General features: G+C 41.6%; 1 protein-coding gene across 1 annotated transcript in view; it reads right to left on the reverse strand.

The window, feature by feature from the left end:
• LOC134444234 (E3 ubiquitin-protein ligase TRIM47-like) overlaps positions 1 to 20,000 on the reverse strand; it is a 46,798-nt gene that overhangs the window by 11,953 nt on the left and 14,845 nt on the right. The window contains exons 4-5 of the mRNA XM_063193599.1: positions 6,739 to 6,907; positions 6,612 to 6,635 (exon numbers count right to left, since the gene is read on the reverse strand). Coding sequence (XP_063049669.1) covers positions 6,612 to 6,635; positions 6,739 to 6,907 — 193 coding nt within the window. The remainder of the gene's footprint in view (positions 1 to 6,611; positions 6,636 to 6,738; positions 6,908 to 20,000) is intronic.

A 20,000-nucleotide genomic window follows, 5' to 3' on the forward strand; every position in this document is an offset into this window, starting at 1 on the left:
GACTACGGCATCTGCGATGTGTCTTCTCGCATTTGTTGGGAACGTCCTCACCGCAGTGCTTGTCTTTCTCTTTTAATAAGGCTATTACAAAATCAGTCCATCAATTAACAGGTGCATTTCTAACTGAGTATTGGCTGCAGGTTATTCATACATGTGGCGTATGTGTGCATGCGTCATCTTTCATAGGCCTATTTATACCCGACATAAACGTTCTCGGCAGCCTTGGCGACTGCGTCATCGCAATGTGTTTTGATGTAATGCCTTGTACATATCAATTGGGGGGGAAACCTGCATTGTACTGCAGTATAACATGACAGTTTTTTCTGCAGGCCTCACATTAAGTATTACCAATGCCTGATTTTATACATGCCAAAGTAATTTTGTTAGGCTATTGAGCGCAGCTTTTTTCCTTTTAAATTGGCTACCTCCAAAACAGTGCCTTCACCTCGCATCATGAAATGTATTCCTGCGTCCCCCTTCCCGCATTCCCTTTCCCATTCTTTCAACCAATTAATGCACACGAATGGGTCTGTTGATACTAATTAGAATATTCAGATAGAATATTTAAGGGAGGAGTCAGCAGTTCCCAATAAAGTGTTTTTTCCTCTTCTACCATAAACCTTCACTTTTGTGTTTAATTAGAGAGAGAGAGAGTACTCATACCCCAGAGAGGACCTCTAGTGGACAGGTAATGTAACAACAGGCACATGAATAGCACTTCAACTACATACAGTGTTGTAGGTGTGTGTGTGTGTGTGTCCAATCACGTGCAAGGGTTTCAGATAAAACCAGATCCTTGGAGAGCTACGCATTGGCCATGGGCATTGTACACATTCATGGCAAGAGTTTAGTTTAGCATGATGACGTTTCGACCTCTCGGTCCTCCTCAGATTCACTGACAAACACAGGCTTGACACATTATCTACATTTCATCTGGCTGTAGACAATGTGTCAAGCCTGTGTTTGTCAGTGAATCTGAGGAAGACCGAGATGTCGAAACATCATCATGCTTGCCAACGAATGAATAAAATAAAAAATAACTTGAAGAAAAAAATCCAGTGTGCAAACCTTTTTTTCACAAATACGTATTTTTTTTTTGTTCAGCACCAGGAATTGTGTACAAGTAACTCTCTACAAGACCTTAGTTTAGGTTACAGGGTCGCAGGTTCGAGTCCTCCTTCTCCTGCAGGGGCAAGCAAATAATCTCCTCACAAGTGGAACATTTATGCAGAAGTTACTTTATTATGCACATGTACATTAATCATTGGGACACATTGAGTAAAACATCACCCCAAGACCTCTACACCAAACAAAAATCACAAGTGCACTAATGTCACATAAATCTCCATTCTGATATTTATGTTGCATACATGTGCTCTCCAATACAGTACAGGCCAAAAGTATGGACTCACCTTCTCATTTAATTAATTCTCTTTATTTTTGTGGCTTTTTAAAGAACATAATACATTTTCAGAGAGGGCATTATTTCTATGCATGAACACATGTATAATTTTTTTGCTTAACAAAACAATGAAAATATATAAAAAATAAAAACTATTATTTAAAAAATATCAAACAGTGACGTCAACACAGCAAAACTGAGGGCCCCACATGTTTCAACAAGCTTATTTTTCTGTTTATTTTCTAGTAAAAATACCCAGTGATTCAAGTCCATTTTAATTTATACAAGCAATACAAGGCAGATTTTCTTGATCTGATAATAGGTCACTTGGTCAGCATAGCTGGTTATCTAGGTGAAACAGTGATACTAAAAGTAAAAGTAAAAGTGAAAAACCCTGCCACAGATTCCCTCCAACACAGTTTTGACCTCTCCAAGTAACTGGCTGTGACTCAATATCATATCAAGAAAATGTCTGTAAAATGCTTGTATTGGCAAGTGTTTAAAACTAGGTTTTAGGTCTCAAAATTCCAGTTCTACAATTCTAGTGAGTTATTGGAGGACTTTAATGTTCAATTAGGATTGACATGACTGTCTGGGCATTTTTATTTGAAAATAGACAAAAATAAGCTTAATAAAATGTATGGGGCCATCAGTTGTGCCGTGTCGACGTCAGGTGGATAGACAGCCGTCATTGCAGTTAGACAACAGCTAGAATGATATTTTTTGGTAAGTACATAATTCTCAATGTGTTCATGCACAGTTTTGATGCCCTGCATGAAAATACACAATGAAAATCCACGAAAATTAAGAGAATGCATTAATGAGAAGGTGAGTCCATACTTTTGGCCTGTTCTGTACATGTAAATGATTATCATGTGCGCTGTGAAGTACTGTGTACTGTAATCACAATGACCAACAGACTGACTTTACATGCACTCTTAAATTCACAATGAAAACAATTATTCTTTTAAAAAAATGTTGGAGCAATAATCGATGTAGGTTACAATAATACCGGTAGGCTACTTGGCATCGGTTATAAAAGCAAAACGGCACCCGAATATCCATATCCTTCAAATGCACTCTTCACAATTAAAGGGGAATTAGAGCACATTAGAAGCTAAACTACACTGCTAAAGGGGGTTAGATATTGTCAGTTGCCAAAAAAATTGAATGATCATATTATTGTGTTCATTAATGTTTGCTACCAATTCCAAATGTGAAACAGCAGTACCACGACCATACCAAAGCAGAAATAAGTTCAAATTGGCATAAATGTAGAAGGAAAATAACTGTCATATTATCATTGTAGTGTAAATAAACTCAACTTGTATTAGGCATATACACAGTTGTCATGAATATAGGAACAGATAGTACTAACAAAGAGATGAGAAAGAATTGCAGCTATCTCCAAGCATGCAATTAAACTGTAGTGAGTGTGTGTGTGTGTGTGTGTGTGTGTGTGTGTGTGTGTGTGTGTGTGTGTGTGTGTGTGTGTGTGTGTGTGTGTGTGTGTGTGTGTGTGTGTGTGTGTGTGTGTGTGTTGGTGTAATATCAGTGTGCTACAGTGTAATATCATCATTGGTGTGTGATGCAACTCAACTTGTATAACTACACTGTAATCATGAATAGATAGATGTAATACATAGTACTTCCAAAGACATGAGAAAGAATTGCAACCATCTCACAGCATGCAATTAAACTGTCAATGACAGTGTGTGTGCATGGGGGGGTCAACATCAACAACATGGGTAGTGTGTGTATGATGGAGTTAGTGTGTGTGAATAGATCTGATGTGTGTTAGTGATGTGTTTCTACAGTGTGTGTGTGTGTGTGTGTGTGTGTGTGTGTGCGCGCGCGCACGTTTGTGTCTGCTGAATGACCAGCAGGAGCGGCATTAACCCGTAGAAGCCTCACAACAGCTTCAATGATGATCCACTCAATAATCTAAACCCAGGGTAGAGTGTTTGTGTGAATGTGGTGTGGACTCTGTGTAGGAGGGTCATTGTGCCGGTGATGCTGTAGAAAGCCAGAGTTCCTGCCCTGTGATCCACATACACTCCTATTCTGGAGCTGGCCACTAGAGGGAGTTTAGTCTCTTTCTTATTGTGATGGAAAGAGGAGCTGTAGCTGTCGAGGCGGAGCATCCAGGACTGATCATTACCTCCAAAGCTTGCACCCGCTCCTTTCCTGCTGATGCTTTTATATGACACTGCTAGATAAACCACTCCATTAGTATACTCAACCTCCCAGTAGCAGCGTGCAGACACACCCTCTCTACACAGCACCTGCTTCCACCAATCAAATCTGTCTGGATGATCAGGATATGACTGGGCCACATCTCTTCTGTCCACCCTCCTGTTCCCCTCAGACAGATGGAGGTATTCGTGTGGTGTGTTTGGATCCAGAGTGAAGTGACAGGAATCTGGAGGAGAAGAAAACAGGATACAAACGTTATTTGTATGTGTGTGTGTGTGTGGGGGGGGGGTGTGTGTGTGTGTGTGTGTGTGTGTGTGTGTGTGTGTGTGTGTGTGTGTGTGTGTGTGTGCCACGGTGGAGCGCTTCAGGGTTACCTGCGCGCACCTGAAAACATCAAGCCAGTACCCGTTGTGACTGCCATCGTAAATGTAGTGGAAAAGACCTTTGATATGGCTGACAAAGTAAGTGTGTAAGTCTTTTAAAATCTGCAAGCCTGTCAATAGCCTATTCCAAAATATTTTGATCTTTTGTGTGTGAGTGAGTGTGAGTGTGAGTGAGAGAGAGAGAGAGAGTGTGAGAGAGAGAGACAGAGAGAGAGTGTGTGTGGAAGAAGGAATGGATGGAGAAGAAGGTGCTGTGTATATCTTTATCCAGGTGTGTGTGTGTGCGTGTGTGCATGTGTGTGTGTGTGTGTGCGTGTGCGTGTGCGTGTGTGTGTGTGTGTGTTTCCGACTCACACTTAAGGAAGTCCTCTCTAGTCACTGGTTCAGCGGTGGAGATCATATGACAGAGTGACACCACGCACGCACACACACACACAAACACAGACAGACACACAATCTTCATCTTCATCTCCATGTCCATCGTTAGGGCAACATCTCCTGTGAAAGAGACAGGTAAAGACATCAGGGCAACATCTCCTGTGAAACAGGTAAAAACATCAGGGCAGCATCTCCTGTGAAACAGACAGGTAAAGACATCAGGGCAGCATCTCCTGTGAAACAGACAGGTAAAGACATCAGGGCAGCATCTCCTGTGAAACAGACAGGTAAAGATATCAGGGCAGCATCTCCTGGTAAAGATGGGGTAAAGATATCAGGGCAGCATCTCCTGGTAAAGATGGGGTAGAGATGAGGGTGCACTCTGTAGATCCCTTTGAGGATTCTGGATTGATTACTGCCGTGTCGGGGCCGCTGATAACGTTTGCTGGGCCCAGGAGAAAGTCATCTGTAAGGACCCCTACCAAACACATCAGTGAGCCCGTTTATATGGCCGCAATAATCAGGTTATTGGAGTAAACGGTTTATTGCTGTTTTTATGCAGTCTGTCGGTTGCCTGTGTTCCACTAACGTGTGTGACACAAAGCTAGAATTTAAGGCTTGAGATTGGCTACTTATCCTTCTAGAATGTCAATAACCTGATAATAACCCGATTATGCTGGATACATATCTTCAGAAATCCGTTTATTAGCCAAAAAACTAAATGTGCAAATCGGATTTCCCATAAACCGATAACCGATTATGAATGTTTATTCAGTTTACATGAGCGCTCGAATAAACCGGTAACTCCAAAAACCTGATCATAAACAGTTTATTGATGCGCATATAAACGGGCTCACTGTATAATGTAATGGGGACGCAACTAGGCCCCCTATCTCCCAGGGCCCAGGACAACATACCAGTTTTCTGCTGCTGCTCGATGATTCGGCTTGAGGGGGCAATTATTTTTTCACATGGGTCATGTATTGTGGTTAAGGTAGCTTTTTTCCCTTCAGTAAATTAAAACGCCAAAGATTTAAGCGAACTTGGGGGTGTTTTGAAAGGCGCTATATAAAACGAAAGTATCATTATTATTATTATTATTATTATTATTATCAAAACATGTTTTGTGTTGAATTGAGAGTTCTCTACCTACCCTTCAGTGACAAAGACGCAATAAAAGCTAAGAAATAAGTAAGGGGGCAAACACTTCCGCACAGCACTGTATTAACCCACATGCCTCTCATATCCAATGACCGTGTTGGCATCATGTCATCAGTGTTGCCAGATTTGTCTGATCAAATCCCGCCAAAAAGGTTCTCAAAAACCACCATAATGTGCTAAATTCCGCCCAATTTCAACAAATTGCATTGGTTTCTATGGGCACAAAACTGCTGAAAAAAAAAAACGCCAAATGGCCAATTTTTCCCGTTTTTACCCGCAGACGGCCCAATCTGTTTGAATTAAAGGCTGTGGAGGCTATTAGAGGTCCTCAGTATTGACTTACTGTGTGGTGGCAGGAGACCCTCCACCCCCACTATTCCTCCACTACACAATATACTGATACAGTAATGACTTACTAGCTGGTGGCAGGCCCTCCTTACTGTGTGTTCCTCTGACTGGGAGTTCAGGATCAGTATCTGCAGACCAACACAGAGAGACAGATTCAAGTTTCTGTACTGACTGAAACAAACTACTGTTCTGTTTCACAGTGGTCCAATCGAAATGAATGAAAAAAGTGGTTTAGCATTGAGGTGTTGTATGCACACACCACCAGGGGGAAGTTTGTCAAAAAAAAAAAATGATACATTTCAAAACCAGAAGGGAGAAATCTCACATCACAGAGAAAAAACGAAAAAGATACATTTCAAAACCAGAAGGAGGGAACCTCGCACCACAGAGAAAAAACAAATACGATACATTTCAAAACCAGAAGGGGGGAACCTCGCATCACAGAGAAAAAACAAATACGATACATTTCAAAACCAGAAGGGGGGAACCTTGCACCACACATCATCACGACACGTCACGTCACGTCACGTCACATCACATCACATCACATCACGTCACGTCACGTCACGTCACATCACATCACATCACATCACATCACATCGCATCACATCACATCACATCACATCACATCACATCAGCCATACCACCACCCCTCTCCCACACAGGATGGTGTGTGTGCGTGCATGTGTGGGTGTGTGTGTTTGGGTGTGAGTGTGTGTGCATGTGGGTGTGTGAAGACTTACTTGTTATGATCTGTGCCTTATTTGCTGTTTTGAGATAAAGAAGAAGAATGTTGATTGTTATGAGTATTGCACAACTATTTAAATAACTGGTTGAAAGATGTGTTTGCCAATTCTATGTTTAACCAACCTGCTGCAGATATCTTGACTATTTCCTGCTTGAAGATTGAATCTAATTTCTCCTCCAGCTGCATCTTCATTGCAGACACAGATTCCTTCAGGGGCTCAAAAAAGTGGCTTTGGCTGAAGGTCCTTCTGGTCACATCACTGCATGGATCACCAGCCATGGACACCATGTTCTGCACAGAGACCATTGGTGGAAGACAAGTGTGTCAGTATCATTTCCCATCCCTCTCAAGAGTGTTGTAATACGGCTTTGTGAACTTATCACCTACATTTCAATTTGTAATTTAGAATGCTCATAGTTAAATGATTTGGGGATATTTAAGTTTCATTTTCGATTTATCAATTATTATGCGACTATTTCCCATCACCAAAACATGTTCTATTTAATTTCAAATTAAAAACACGTTCGAAACATGAACTCATTGCATTAATATAGGCCTATATGTATATTTTAAAACTATGAAGATGTCTACCTTGAGGAAGTGGATGGGATCTTGTGTCTGTGAAAGCAGCTTCATCTCAGCATCTGTCCTCTTCAGCTCAGCAATCTCCTGCTCCAGTCGCTTCAGGAGTCCTTCAGCACGACTCACCTCAGCCTTCTCCTGAGCTCTGATCAGCTCTGTCACCTCAGAGCACCTTCTCTGAACGGAGTGGACCATCTCAGTTAACAACCTCTCACTCTCCTCCACTGTGGCCTGTGCATCAGACTGATAGGACACACGTACACGTACACACACACACGCACACGCACACGCACACGCACACACACACACACACACACACACACACACACACACACACACACACACACACACACACACAGGTCATTAGGGCCTTTTCACACCAGAATGGACGCTGTCGGCGGGATGAAAGCAATTTTCACCGGCGGCAGCGAAAACACATGGAAACAGATCTGTCCTTCCACACCAAAACGGGGGTAGTCAGGTGGTAGTGGTATGGGAGACCGTGCACTGCATTTGGAAAATCCCAATTTGAGCGGAATTTTGCCGCCGGTGTCCTATCGAAATGAACGGCAAAATGAACAGGACTGGCCACTGGCCACTGACCACATTGACTTCAAGTGTAAAAAAAATACAGCAACGCATATACTAGTGGTGTCAACAATGATCGATTCGGCGATCCGAATCGATCCGGGGCATGGACGATCCAGATCCAGATCCGGCAAGTTCCAGAATCAATCCGGCAATTTTTTTAAGTTTCAATTACTTCCATGGATATTTTGGGAGCAAATGAATGTTAAATTAGATAAAAACACTTCAAAACATTGCAAGACTGATAAAGACTGATACAGAAAACAGCCAATAAATTGTTGCTCAGTATCTGACTACTTGTAATTCCTCATCATGGCTGAACATTTGCTTTGCGTTCAGTAGAAATGTAATGCATTGCAATGCATTGTAGAATTGAATCGAATCGGATTGGATCTAATAGAATCGAATCGAATCGGATCTACTACCTCCCGAATCGTGATCGAATCGGATCGTGAGGGCAGTGCCGATCCACACCACTAACATACGTACTGTACTTCCTGCGAAGATTAAGATCCTTTGCTGCTAGTTCCCAAATCATCTGTGATCCAGAGTGTTATGCTTTACTGCAGTACAGCTTGGTATAATAGCCTCTCTGTAAAAGATAAAGCAAAACTCCAACGGCAAATTAAAATCTGCTCTAAGATCATTGGGCTGCCCATAGCAAACCTATTCCAGGAAGCTCATAACAAAAGCATGCTCCGACTGGCCACTTGCATCTCTACTGACATCACACACACTGTACTCAAGTAGGCGTTTCAGAGTTCCCGTTTCAACTGCAACAGAGTTAAACATGCCACATAACTTACATCAATCAATTCTTTAGTTAAATCAGTCATAAGACTGCATAGTCATCACTCCATGTTGGTAGGATCTTCAAGTTATGTGGGCTGTATTTAATGTATGTATGATTGTATATATTTATTTTTTATTTTATCATTATCATTTTACCTTATGTTTTATCTTAATGTTTCAAATGTTCTTTGACTCTAATTTAATTCCTTCTTTCTTCCATGTTTCCTTTGTTTTTTGCATCTTGTGAAGCACACTGAGTTGCACCTGTGTATGAAATGCGCTGTACAAATAAACTTGCCTTGCCTTGCCTATAGGCCTGTGTCCTCTGTCCTTTGATTTGTTTTGTCTTTTGTCCGCTGTGCAATAGTCTTGTGATGTGATGTCCTGTCTTAAGCGAGAGTTGCTCAGGGGTGCAAAATGAATTTCAGTGAAAACTGACAATAAAGTCTAATCGTATCATATCGTATCGTATCGTATCACACTGCCCGAGACTCATCAGAAAGACCGCCGTCTTCTCACTATCGTCACGCCACACTCTACAGTAGTGTGCAACTAGCCTTACACTGCATAACCAGAAACCTGCTGCAGATTGAAATCGGAATAAACTTAAATCCTGTTCGGTAAGTGTTTACATGATATTTTTAGAGTGGAATTAAGTTTTAATCAGATTTAAAGTGAGTTAAATCGGACTTAAGTGTCAAACGCATAGATTGTAGCCTTAGAGATTTTAGCAAACAGCTCATCACAACTACTATTTCACTGCATAACCAGAAACCTGCTGCAGATTGTCTTCTCCTCTGGTCAGTTCTCACCTTGAGAGTCTCCACAGCCTTCCTCAGCTCCTGCAGCTCCTTCTCCTTCAACTGGATTATCTGCTGGCATCTCCTCTGGCTCTGCCCCAACCCCTCCTGGAACATCAGGAATCAAAGCAGCAAATAAGTATGATGAGAAACACTTTGCTTGGAACATCTAGCTGTGAATGAAAGTGTAGTAATCTGCTGACAATAAACTTAAAAAAAAAAAGATTTTGAATTGACATCTCGGTAACATTTTATAATAAGGAATGCATAAAAAGCATTATAAAGATTTAGTAATTAACTAATGATGAACAAAACAAATGTATTTTTAATTATTATTATTATTATTTACTAAATTGTATTAATGTGTTATCGAATATCAACAAATAATATGATGAACTTGTTAAAAGATGTTGAATTGAAATCTCTAATCTGATATATGCTTAGATGTTCTACAAGGACAGATGAAGTACAACTGAAAGGGTAAAATTTATTCAGCATAAATGTTTTGCACGCAACCGTTACCCTGTTGTGTGAGTACATTGAATCTCTCTGCAACGACGCGGACTCTATGGTGTCAGGTTTGGTTTAGTAAGCCTGGTTTGGTAAGTCAGGTTTGGTTTGGTAAACCTGGATCTCAGTGGCTGTGAATTAGTGTGTGTACTGTGTATATAGTGACTCACACACCTTTCAGTTTTATCTGGTGTGAGATGTTACAGTAGCCTATCCATTAACACCAATGTAAGAGGGTAGCAGGCAAAGTGCTTTTAACCTTTGCATACGCCAATTTTGATTTAGCACCTGCTGATGCTTTCCTGTTGGATGTGCGCACTTCCACTACACCAGTGGTTCCCAACCTATGGGTCGCCAAAGATCCACAGTGGGTCGCGAAGAACTCTTGATGTGAGGGGGTTTGATTTTGATACCATAGGCCTATATAGCCCATGTTGAATAAATGACAAAGCATTTAAACTAATATAGAAGCAACAAAATGTAAATGCTACATTCAGCTCTCTATTTGACCGAAGACAAATTGTGAAAGAAAATGATAGCTAAAATGAGTTTTCGCAGGACACAGAGTATCATGTGACTCCTTGTCGTGTGAGCGCTCGCGCGGTTGGGTCATCAAAGCTTACAATGGTAAAAAATGTGGGACCCTGAAGAAAAAGGTTGGGACTGCACTCCACCTTGATTGCACGGGCCAACCGCAGCCCAAGCCGATGGGCCCAAGAGCCAAGGGGGGCCTAAAAGGGCCTTTTGCACATTTAAGTGGTCACTAACTACTGTTCCTGTTTATTTTTATGTTCAACTTAGGTTTTTTACCTAGGTGGACAAAGAGGACAAAAACTGCTTTGTTTCCTGGTGCTAACAACCATTGCTATGCTTGGATGTGCTCTTAATTCTGAATAAAAAGAAAAAAAAAGGAGAAACCAAAACGGATCAAAGTTGTCCTGTCCAAAATCCTTGAGTGAATTCCAGTCTTCAAACTCCATCAGTGACATTCTTTTCAAGTTGGGGAAAAATAATGCACAGAACTTTAACCAGACAAAACTGAAAAAACAAACAAAAACCAAAACAAAACCGACAACTTGACACCAATCTTCCACGCTACAAAATATCCCCACTTCAGGTCTATATTTTTTAGCCCGATAACCATCGACATTCAAATATCTTCGAGACTTGGTCTGACCAAGAACATAACAACTGACATTTCCCAAACGACATGGTTGACCCGCATCCATTGGTTTGCTAATGGTTGTTTGATTCCTGACAAAGTGGGAGGAGTTCCCAATTTTTCGGGAACTCAGAAAGAACCTGCATTTGAAGAGTTCAGATGCAAAACCCCCTAAGTGCCTTTTCAGAAAATAATCTTATTTCATTGTTATTTAATACAAAGCTAACAAAACTGCATATTTTTTATTTTAATTATGTAATATAACTATTTATATGTATTATCAAGTACATGAATGTAAAACAAACCAACAACGGGGTTCTCTAAAAATATAGAAGTGCAGGTCTTCAGAAATGGAGTTAGGGGGTTTTGCATCTGAACTCTTCATTTGTTCTTGAACTGACTAGTAGCAAGGCTGAAGGTGTTGCGTCACTAGGAGGGCACAGCCTGGCTAGATATTTTAACTAATGAAGTAAAAATTTTCATGAGGAGTAAGCCCCCAAAGCCCCATCAATAAAGGCTTTTTAATATACATACATTCACTTAACACCCAACTCTTTAGGAAGCTCGCCATTCCATGGAGAAGGGGCCTTTCTTGTTGTATGGCTCAGGGGCCCATGGAGAAGGGGCCTTTCTTGTTGTATGGCTCAGGGGCCCATGAAGTTACAAACCGTCCCTGCCCGGGCTAATAGAAAATTCATTAAAAAAAGAAAGAAAAAAATTAGAAAAGAAAAAAATCATAGCTCCTGTTCAATCTCATGTTCCCTTCATCTTGGTTGGATATTTCTGTAGCCTACATGTATATCTGTGAGGTTGAGAGATACAGAGAGACATAAGGAGACAGTGAAGAAATTTGATTCATTATCTCAATTCAAGCTCTCGGATTGACCCACAAGTGCTCTTCTCGTGCAAGGTTGCACAACATTGATGCACAACTGGAGGATCAAATCTAGCTGCACTCCTTTTTCCACATAGTATTTCACCCTGTGTCTATGCCAGTGGTTCCCAACCTTTTTCTTCAGGGTCCCACATTTTTTACCATTGTAAGCTTTGATGACCCAACTGCACGAGCGCCCGCACGACAAGGAGTCACATGATACTCTGTGTCCTGCGAAAACTCATTTTAACTATCATTTTATTCCACAATTTGTCTTCGGTCAAATAGAGAACTAAATGTAGCACTTACATTTTGTTGCTTCTATATTAGTTTAAATGCTTTGTCATTTATTCAACATGGGCTATATAGGCCTATGGTATCAAAATCAAACCCCCTCACATCAAGAGTTCTTCGCGACCCACTATGGATCTTTGGCGACCCATAGGTTGGGAACCACTGGCCTAGGCTACTCTGCATCTGCTCTGCTCAGTAGCATTGTATCAGTATTGATAGGCTAGCCTCATATCATATGCAACAGGTCCAAAATACCCAGGAACACCCCCTTTTTCCATATCCATGTTCCTCATTGAAAAGGAGCCAAGGCTGGTGGCTATTTTTGCGAAGCAAAAAAAAAAAAGAGAGAGAATAGGTCCAAAAGACCCAGACACCATGGCTGAATCTCAAATGGCACACTTGTGCACTTTGGTGTCCATGTTTCAGTGCGTGTGCCGTAATAGTAGAAAGTGCACAAGTGCGCCATTTGAGATCCAGCCCTTATGTAGCCTACAAGAGTTAAACAGGTTCGGCGTTTGTTTGTGTAGTAGGTCTAGAACTAGGCTACAACTGGATAGCCCATGAAAAAATGAAATCCCAAAGAGGTGTACGCGCGTGTGTGTGTGTGTGTGTGTGTGTGTGTGTGTGTGTGTGTGTGTGTGTGTGTGTGTGTGTGTGTGTGTGTGTGTGTGTGTGTGTGTGTGTGTGTGTGTGTGTGTTTGCGCACCTACACGTTTCGTCTTACCTTTTTATGACTCCACTCAGCCGTAGCCATGGTCGTGTCGTGTGATTTATGATCGTCCATCGTACACAGATAGCAGATACAACTCTGATCAGTGCGACAGAATATTTCAAAAACCTTCTTATGACGGGGGCAGATCCTCTCCTGTAGCTGGCCCGTGGCATCGATCTTGTTGTGATTTGTACCGTGAAGTTCATCGTGAGTTTTTAAATGAGTGTCACAGAAAGACATCAGACACTCCAGACAGGACTTGACTGCTTTGAGTTTTCTGCTGTTGCAGACGTCGCAGGCCACATCCCCAGGTCCAGCAGCACATTCAACAGGAGCTTCAGTTTGTATTCTGCTCTTCCTCATTTGATCCACAACATCAGCCATAATAATATTCTTGTTTAACTCGGGTCTTTGAGTGAAAGTCTTTCTGCACTGGGGACAGCTGTAAACGCCCTTCACATCTTCCTCGTTCCAGCAGTCCTCAATACAACGCAAACAGTAACTGTGTCCACAGGTTAGAGTGACGGGATCATTCAGAAGATCCACACAAATAGGGCACTCGAATATGTCCTTGTTACCTGCCATCGCCTCAGACATTTTCCTATGAAGCTACCACAAACGTCCTACGGGGAACACTTCACTTTTAAGTTTCGTTTGCTTGTACTCAAAACTTCCTGGATGATGTGGCGTCGGCATTCATAGAGTGCTGCTGCCATCTGCTGGTCATAAGTAGTAATGGCAGTGTGCAACGTGTATTATATGGCAGCATTCATCTGTCCAAACCCCTCAGGGTGATAAAAAGGAAAGAATAACATCTGAAATGGCATAACAGAAATGAACAGAATATATTAATGAATTAATACAATGCAGTGATTTTTTATCTCATTGTAAGTCACTTTGGTCAAAGGCGTCTGCTAAATGTTGTGTAATGTAATATAATGCAATGAATACTTCTCATTACAACAGTTTTGTCAGTGATTCAAGAGTTTATTGTCATTGTCAAAAGGCAACGATATTGTGTTTGGGGTAGGCTACAATACTTAGTAGCAGCAGGTTTTCAAGTGAAGTAAGGGACTGTACGTTATTTACCGGGGGGGAGGGCTGGTGCGCTGGAAGTCCGGTCAAAAAAAAAAATCATGCCCCCCCCCTCCACCTCAATTTTTTCCCCATGGCCCTCCCCCCACTTCAATTTTGTTTTCCCATGGCCCTCCCCCTACAGGTACAAACATGTAATATGTAAAATTGGTAGATGAACAACCATCATGACAAAAGTCAGAGTAGCCTACATCAAGGGCGGTTGTCTGCACTATTATGTGCTATCGATATCAGTGGATACCTATGAGAAGCCGCTAGAATCTACCACTGCGGCTGCATGGGATGCCTTTTAACTCCACTGTCACCAAGACACATTGCAGGGACGCGGGGACTCATTTTGACCAGGGGGTGCTGTGGTCAGCGGAGGGTCTGGGAGTCCTCTCCCAAAAAAAAAAGTTTTTTTTAGATGCAATTTCCTGCATTCTAATCAATTTTAAGATGAAGAATGGCGAATCCCATCTTACTAACTTCTTCATGTTTTATGTAGCCTAACCAAGGATGACTAGATTTTACCTTTTTTTGTTTAACATTTCACTTCAAAATTATTAAGTTCTTCTTGTGGAAGGGAAACGCGCACCTAATGTGGAGGTGACGGTGTCGTGCCGAAAAGTGAGTGCCTGCCAGAATACGAGTGCCCTCATTGAAACCAATGGAAACCAATGACCAATTTTTCAGACATTTGTTACCCATTTTTGCAGATAAATCCGACACAATTTAAGATGGAAAGCCTATCAATAAAGAATCTACATTCCTTCTGGAAGTATTACAAAGAACTGGTTACAATTTCAGTATTATTTCCATAAAAGAATCGAAGAATTGTCATAACAAATGTTACAGTTTCATTCAAATAGCTCATATTAAGTGGAGGACGAGTAATGTTTCATAAGCATATTTTAGTTCATAAATTATGTAATTCATTCTGCAAAAATTTGTATAATTTTCTCTCAAAAAATGTCATTGGTTTCAATGAGGGCACTCGTGTTCTGGCAGGCACTCACTTTTTGGCACGACAACGGCGTGTTCAAGAGCAAATCGCGCTGCCGTGACAGTTTCTCTCTTCTCCATGGGCAGTCTCTACAATGTGTGAAATTAGTAGAAATGCATGACTAGGCTATGCGATGCACTTGTGAGAGGTGACCGGGCTTTCAAACAATTTAGATTTTCTTGCAATTGCGACTGTGTATCAAGATGCATACGATCAGGACCCCTGCCTTGTCTCCCCGCCCGCGCACAAAAGCACGCACGCACACACAGACAGGCATAGATAGGCCTACTGCTTCCCGAATGTGATTACACTCTGACGGCCAAAGAGTTTGTGCTGTGATCGGCGAGAGAAGTAGCCTAGGTTAAGCGCCAAAGCAGGTGGTGCCATTGCTGGCTATTGATACAGGGAGAGTGTGAAAGCCTAGTTTGCATTTGGCGTTAGCCATTCAAGACGCACTAAAAGGTGCCGCTAAACGGTGGTCAAATCAGCAGCAAGAGGCAAAAGGAACAAATCGCCACCACTACAAAAGTCCAAAACATCTAACAATAGCACAGCCATTTCACACCGCGGTCAACTTTGGTAACAGTTATAGGCCTATGATAGACAAGCCACGCACACCATCGGCTGTGCTAAAGATTCACCCCATAGCCAACTCCGAGGCTAAGATAGACTTCACCAGCAATAGGCAAGACCTAGCCTACCAATGTGCTACTACGAATCCAATCTCCACCGCAAGAAACTCAAGTCACTTCTTACCTGACACGATGCACAATTTTGGTGACATTCCCTTCCTCCGTCGCACTTTAAATTCACCTAATTCCTTGCTTAGTTGGTCCGTTTTTGATCACAGTGATGACACTTCTCCTCACAACAAGTTAGCTCCTCCAATGGGTTTAAGACCGTGTATGTTGATGCATGCCCAAGCCAACATATCGCTGTTAAAACTTTTTTTACTAAAACACTTTTATTACTACCTTGACACCACAAGCTGAACAAAACAAACGTCTCTCTCGGCGGTGCTATGCGACCATTGAATACAGATGTAAAGCACACGGCGGTGCCAATAAATAAAATCATGACTTACCAGAAGCTGTGACCACCAGTTGACTACAACACCTCTCCAAAATTCCTCTGGAAATGCCCATCCAATTCATTGTCAAAACTTCCCAAAGTGTTTAGCCCATAGGCCTATTACACCTCAGCTAGTTTGATATTTGCTCACGGGCATTTTCTATGATGCTCATGTTCCTTCGTAGCACTAGCAAGTGAAAGAGAGTCAGCGCTGATAGTTTTTTGACTACAGATACATGCTTCAGTGCTAAAGTAGGCCTATGCACCCGGGACCTTGCATAGCAAAGCGATGTGTTTCAGAGCATTTTTTATTATTATTTAAAAAAATAAATGAAAATAAAATAGAATAAATTCGTTTTTTTTCCCCATGGCCCTCCCCCTAACTCCGATTTTTTTTGCCATGGCCCTCCCCTCCACCTCATTTTTTTCATCATGGCCCTCCCCCCCCTACGCACCAGCCCCCCCCCCCCCCCCGGTAAATTACGAACAGTCCCTAAATAAGGGGCAAGGCATAACAGAAAGGAGGGCAGAATGTTGGAATGAGAAGTAAGCCTAATGAACATTCTGATCTGCCCTCCTTATTTTGTCAGTGGCTCTGTGTGTGTGTGTGTGTGTGTGTGTGTGTGTGTGTGTGTGTGTGTGTGTGTGTGTGTGTGTGTGTGTGCGCGCGCGCGCGCGCGCGCGCATCCAATTATGTGCAAGCGTTTTTTATGCCTTGGCCATGGGCATTGTACACATTCATGTTGAGAGCTTAGTTTAGGTTACAGGGTCGCAGGTTCGAGTCCTTCTCCTGCAGGGGCAAGCAAAGAATCTCCTCACAAGTGGAACATTTATGTAGAAGTTACTTTATTATGCACATGTACATTAATAATTGAGACACGTTGAGTAAAAGAACATCTCAAGATCCCTACACCAAACAAAAATCACAAGTGCCCTAATGTTACACAAATGTTCATTTTGATATTAATGTGGCATAAATGTAAATTCCAACACGTGATTATTGTGTTTGCTGTGAAGCACTGCAGTCATGGTGATGGCCAACAGACTGACTTTAAATTCACTCTTCACAATTAAAATGACTCTCCAGCTTTAAATGTACTCTTCACAAGTGGTACATTTAAGTAGCAATTTCAATATGTACATTAATATTTGACATCAGTTTCAAAAGCAAAACGAGACACATTGAGTTAAACACCAGCTCAGGACCCATAGAGCCTCTCTGGTGGTAAATTAATTCTTCAGAAATGGTACTTTTTTGGAGTAATGATGTCATTATGTACACACCGGTTACAAAAGCAAAATGCCATGCACCCCATCATCCCCACCCTTTAAAGTCACTCTTCACAATTAAAGGACCAGTTCAGTCAATTTCAATATGCTGTTGTGTTGCTCATGGTACCCTTGACTTGTCAGTACCCGGTGATGCCACATTTTTCGGCTAAACCCTTTCTGATATAGGAGCTATTCTAATGGGGGCAGCGTTTGTTTACATTTTTTTTTTAAATAACATAGGCCTACTCCAAATATTTTCCCAAAAGGTACCGCTGTTTGCTAGTTGTCTGCTGATGTTATATAACCTTTGAGATGTTTTTGGGAATAAATAAAAATGTTTTTTTGAAATGTAAACAAAGCGCTGCCCCCATTACAATGACCAAGATCTCGGAAAAGGCTGAAGAAGAAGAAAAAAAAACCTCAGGTACTGACAAGTCCAGGGCCAGGGTAGTGTGAGCATTACAACTGCATGTTGAAATTGACTGAACTGGTCCTTTAAAGGGGAACTAGAGCACATTAGAAGCTACTACGCTGCTAAAGGGGATTAGATATTGTCAGTTGCCAAAAAAAGACTTAAGAGTAATCATGTTGTATTGTGCATAATTGTGTCAACATGGGTGTGTGTGTGTATGAGTAAGTGTGTATGAGCTGATCTGATGCAATGACATGTAAATACTGTGTGTGCGTGTGTGTGTGTGTGTGTGTGTGTGTGTGTGTGTGTGTGTGTGTGTGTGTGTGTGTGTGTGTGTGTGTGTGTGTGTGTGTGTGTGTGTGTGAGTGAGTGAGTGAGTGAGTGAGTGAGTGAGTGAGTGAGTGAGTGAGTGAGTACTGAAAGACCCACAGGAGCAGTATTTACCTGTAGGGGCCTCACAGCAGCTTTACTGAAGAGCCTCCATGTAAATAAAGTCCAGGGTAGAGTGTGTGTGTGAATGTGGTGTGGACTCTGTGCAGGAGGGTCATTGTGTCTCCCCTGATGCTGTAGAAGGCCAGTGTTCCTGCCCTGTGATCCACATACACTCCTATTCTGGAGCTGGCCACTAGAGGGAGTTTAATGATGTCGTTATGATTGTGATAGAAAGAGGAGCTGGAGCTGTCGAGGCGCAGCATCCAGGACTGTTCATTAGCTCCAAACCTACACTCATAACCCGATCCTTTCCTGCTGATACTTTTATATGACACTGCTATATAAACCTCCCCACTCCACTCAACCTCCCAGTAGCAGCGTGCAGACACACCCTCTCTACACAGCACCTGATTCCTACAATCAAACCTGTCTGGATGGTCAGGATATGGCTGGACCTCATTGCTCCTCTCTGCCCTCCTGTTCCCCTCAGACAGATGGAGGACATTGTTTGCTGTGTTTGGATCCAAAGTGAAGTGACAGGAATCTGGAGGAGGGAAAGGCAGGACACAATCAGGGTTTTATGTGTGTGTGTGTGTGTGTGTGTGTGTGTGTGTGTGTGTGTGTGTGTGTGTGTGTGTGTGTGTGTGTGTGTGTGTGTGTGTGTGTGTGTGTGTGTGTGTGTGTGTGTGTGTGTGTGTGTGTTTGACAGAGAGAGAGGGGGGGGGGGGGTTTGAGTAAACAAGTGTGTGTGTGTGTGTGTGTGTGTGTATGTGTGTGTGTGTGTGTGTGTGTGTGTGTGTGTGTGTGTGTGTGTGTGTGTGTGTGTGTGTGTGTGTGTGTGTGTGTGTGTGTGTGTGTGTGTGTTGTCACAGTATGGCTCAAAATCATGACACAAAGAGGGTACAGACGATTATAACCCAGGCAAACATGCATGGTGTTGCCATATGGCAACAGATTCTTGTTTTTGAGTTTTTTGAATAGAGAATGACATACCATCCATTATTTTACCCATTGTGTGTGAAAAGGGGACTTTAAGTTTGAAATATTTATCAGTTTGATGACATTATTTCATCAGGAAATCCTGTTTGCCCACCCATCTAATGTGGATGCTCCACAATGTGAAGGTCAAGTCAAAATGGGAACCCATAGTTAGTTTTCAAACTTAAAGACATATTTTCATCATAATAAAATTCAACATCAATCTGGAATAAGTAAACTTTCATTTTTTGCCATTTAATCCAAACATAAAGTTATACTTTCTTTGAATCTGTTGCCATATTACAACCGCATGCATACAGTGACACTCATTCTATACATACATAATGGAATCCCATTGAATTACAAAGGGCAGGGCTGTCCTGACACTATCTACAGTTAGTAATTTTAACCTAAAAAAATGTATAATTATTATTATTTAAAAAAAATAATAATAGTGAATAAATAAATTAATTAATTAATTAAAGGGACTGTGCAGGAAATGGTCAAAAAAGGTACTGCAACTATGCTACTCATTGAAACTGGGCTGCCTATTGCCAAATTTGATCTTTACATGAAAGTTTACTAAGTAATAAACAAATATTTTCTAGTGTGGTCCAAGTACAGTCATTTTTGCAGCTAAAAATGGCTTTTTTCTGAAATTCAAAATGGTGGACCATGGAGAAGATCCCCCTTTTTTCATGTATGTAATTTTTCCAGTCATAGTAAATACTTAGAATTTGATGGTGGTGGTACAGTAAGTATTCATGAAAAAGGTAACATTAGTGAATGGGCAGCATGAATTCTGGAAATAAACAACAAAAAATC

Source organism: Engraulis encrasicolus, unplaced genomic scaffold (assembly GCF_034702125.1).
Source record: "Engraulis encrasicolus isolate BLACKSEA-1 unplaced genomic scaffold, IST_EnEncr_1.0 scaffold_47_np1212, whole genome shotgun sequence".
Taxonomy (NCBI): Eukaryota; Metazoa; Chordata; class Actinopteri; order Clupeiformes; family Engraulidae; genus Engraulis; species Engraulis encrasicolus.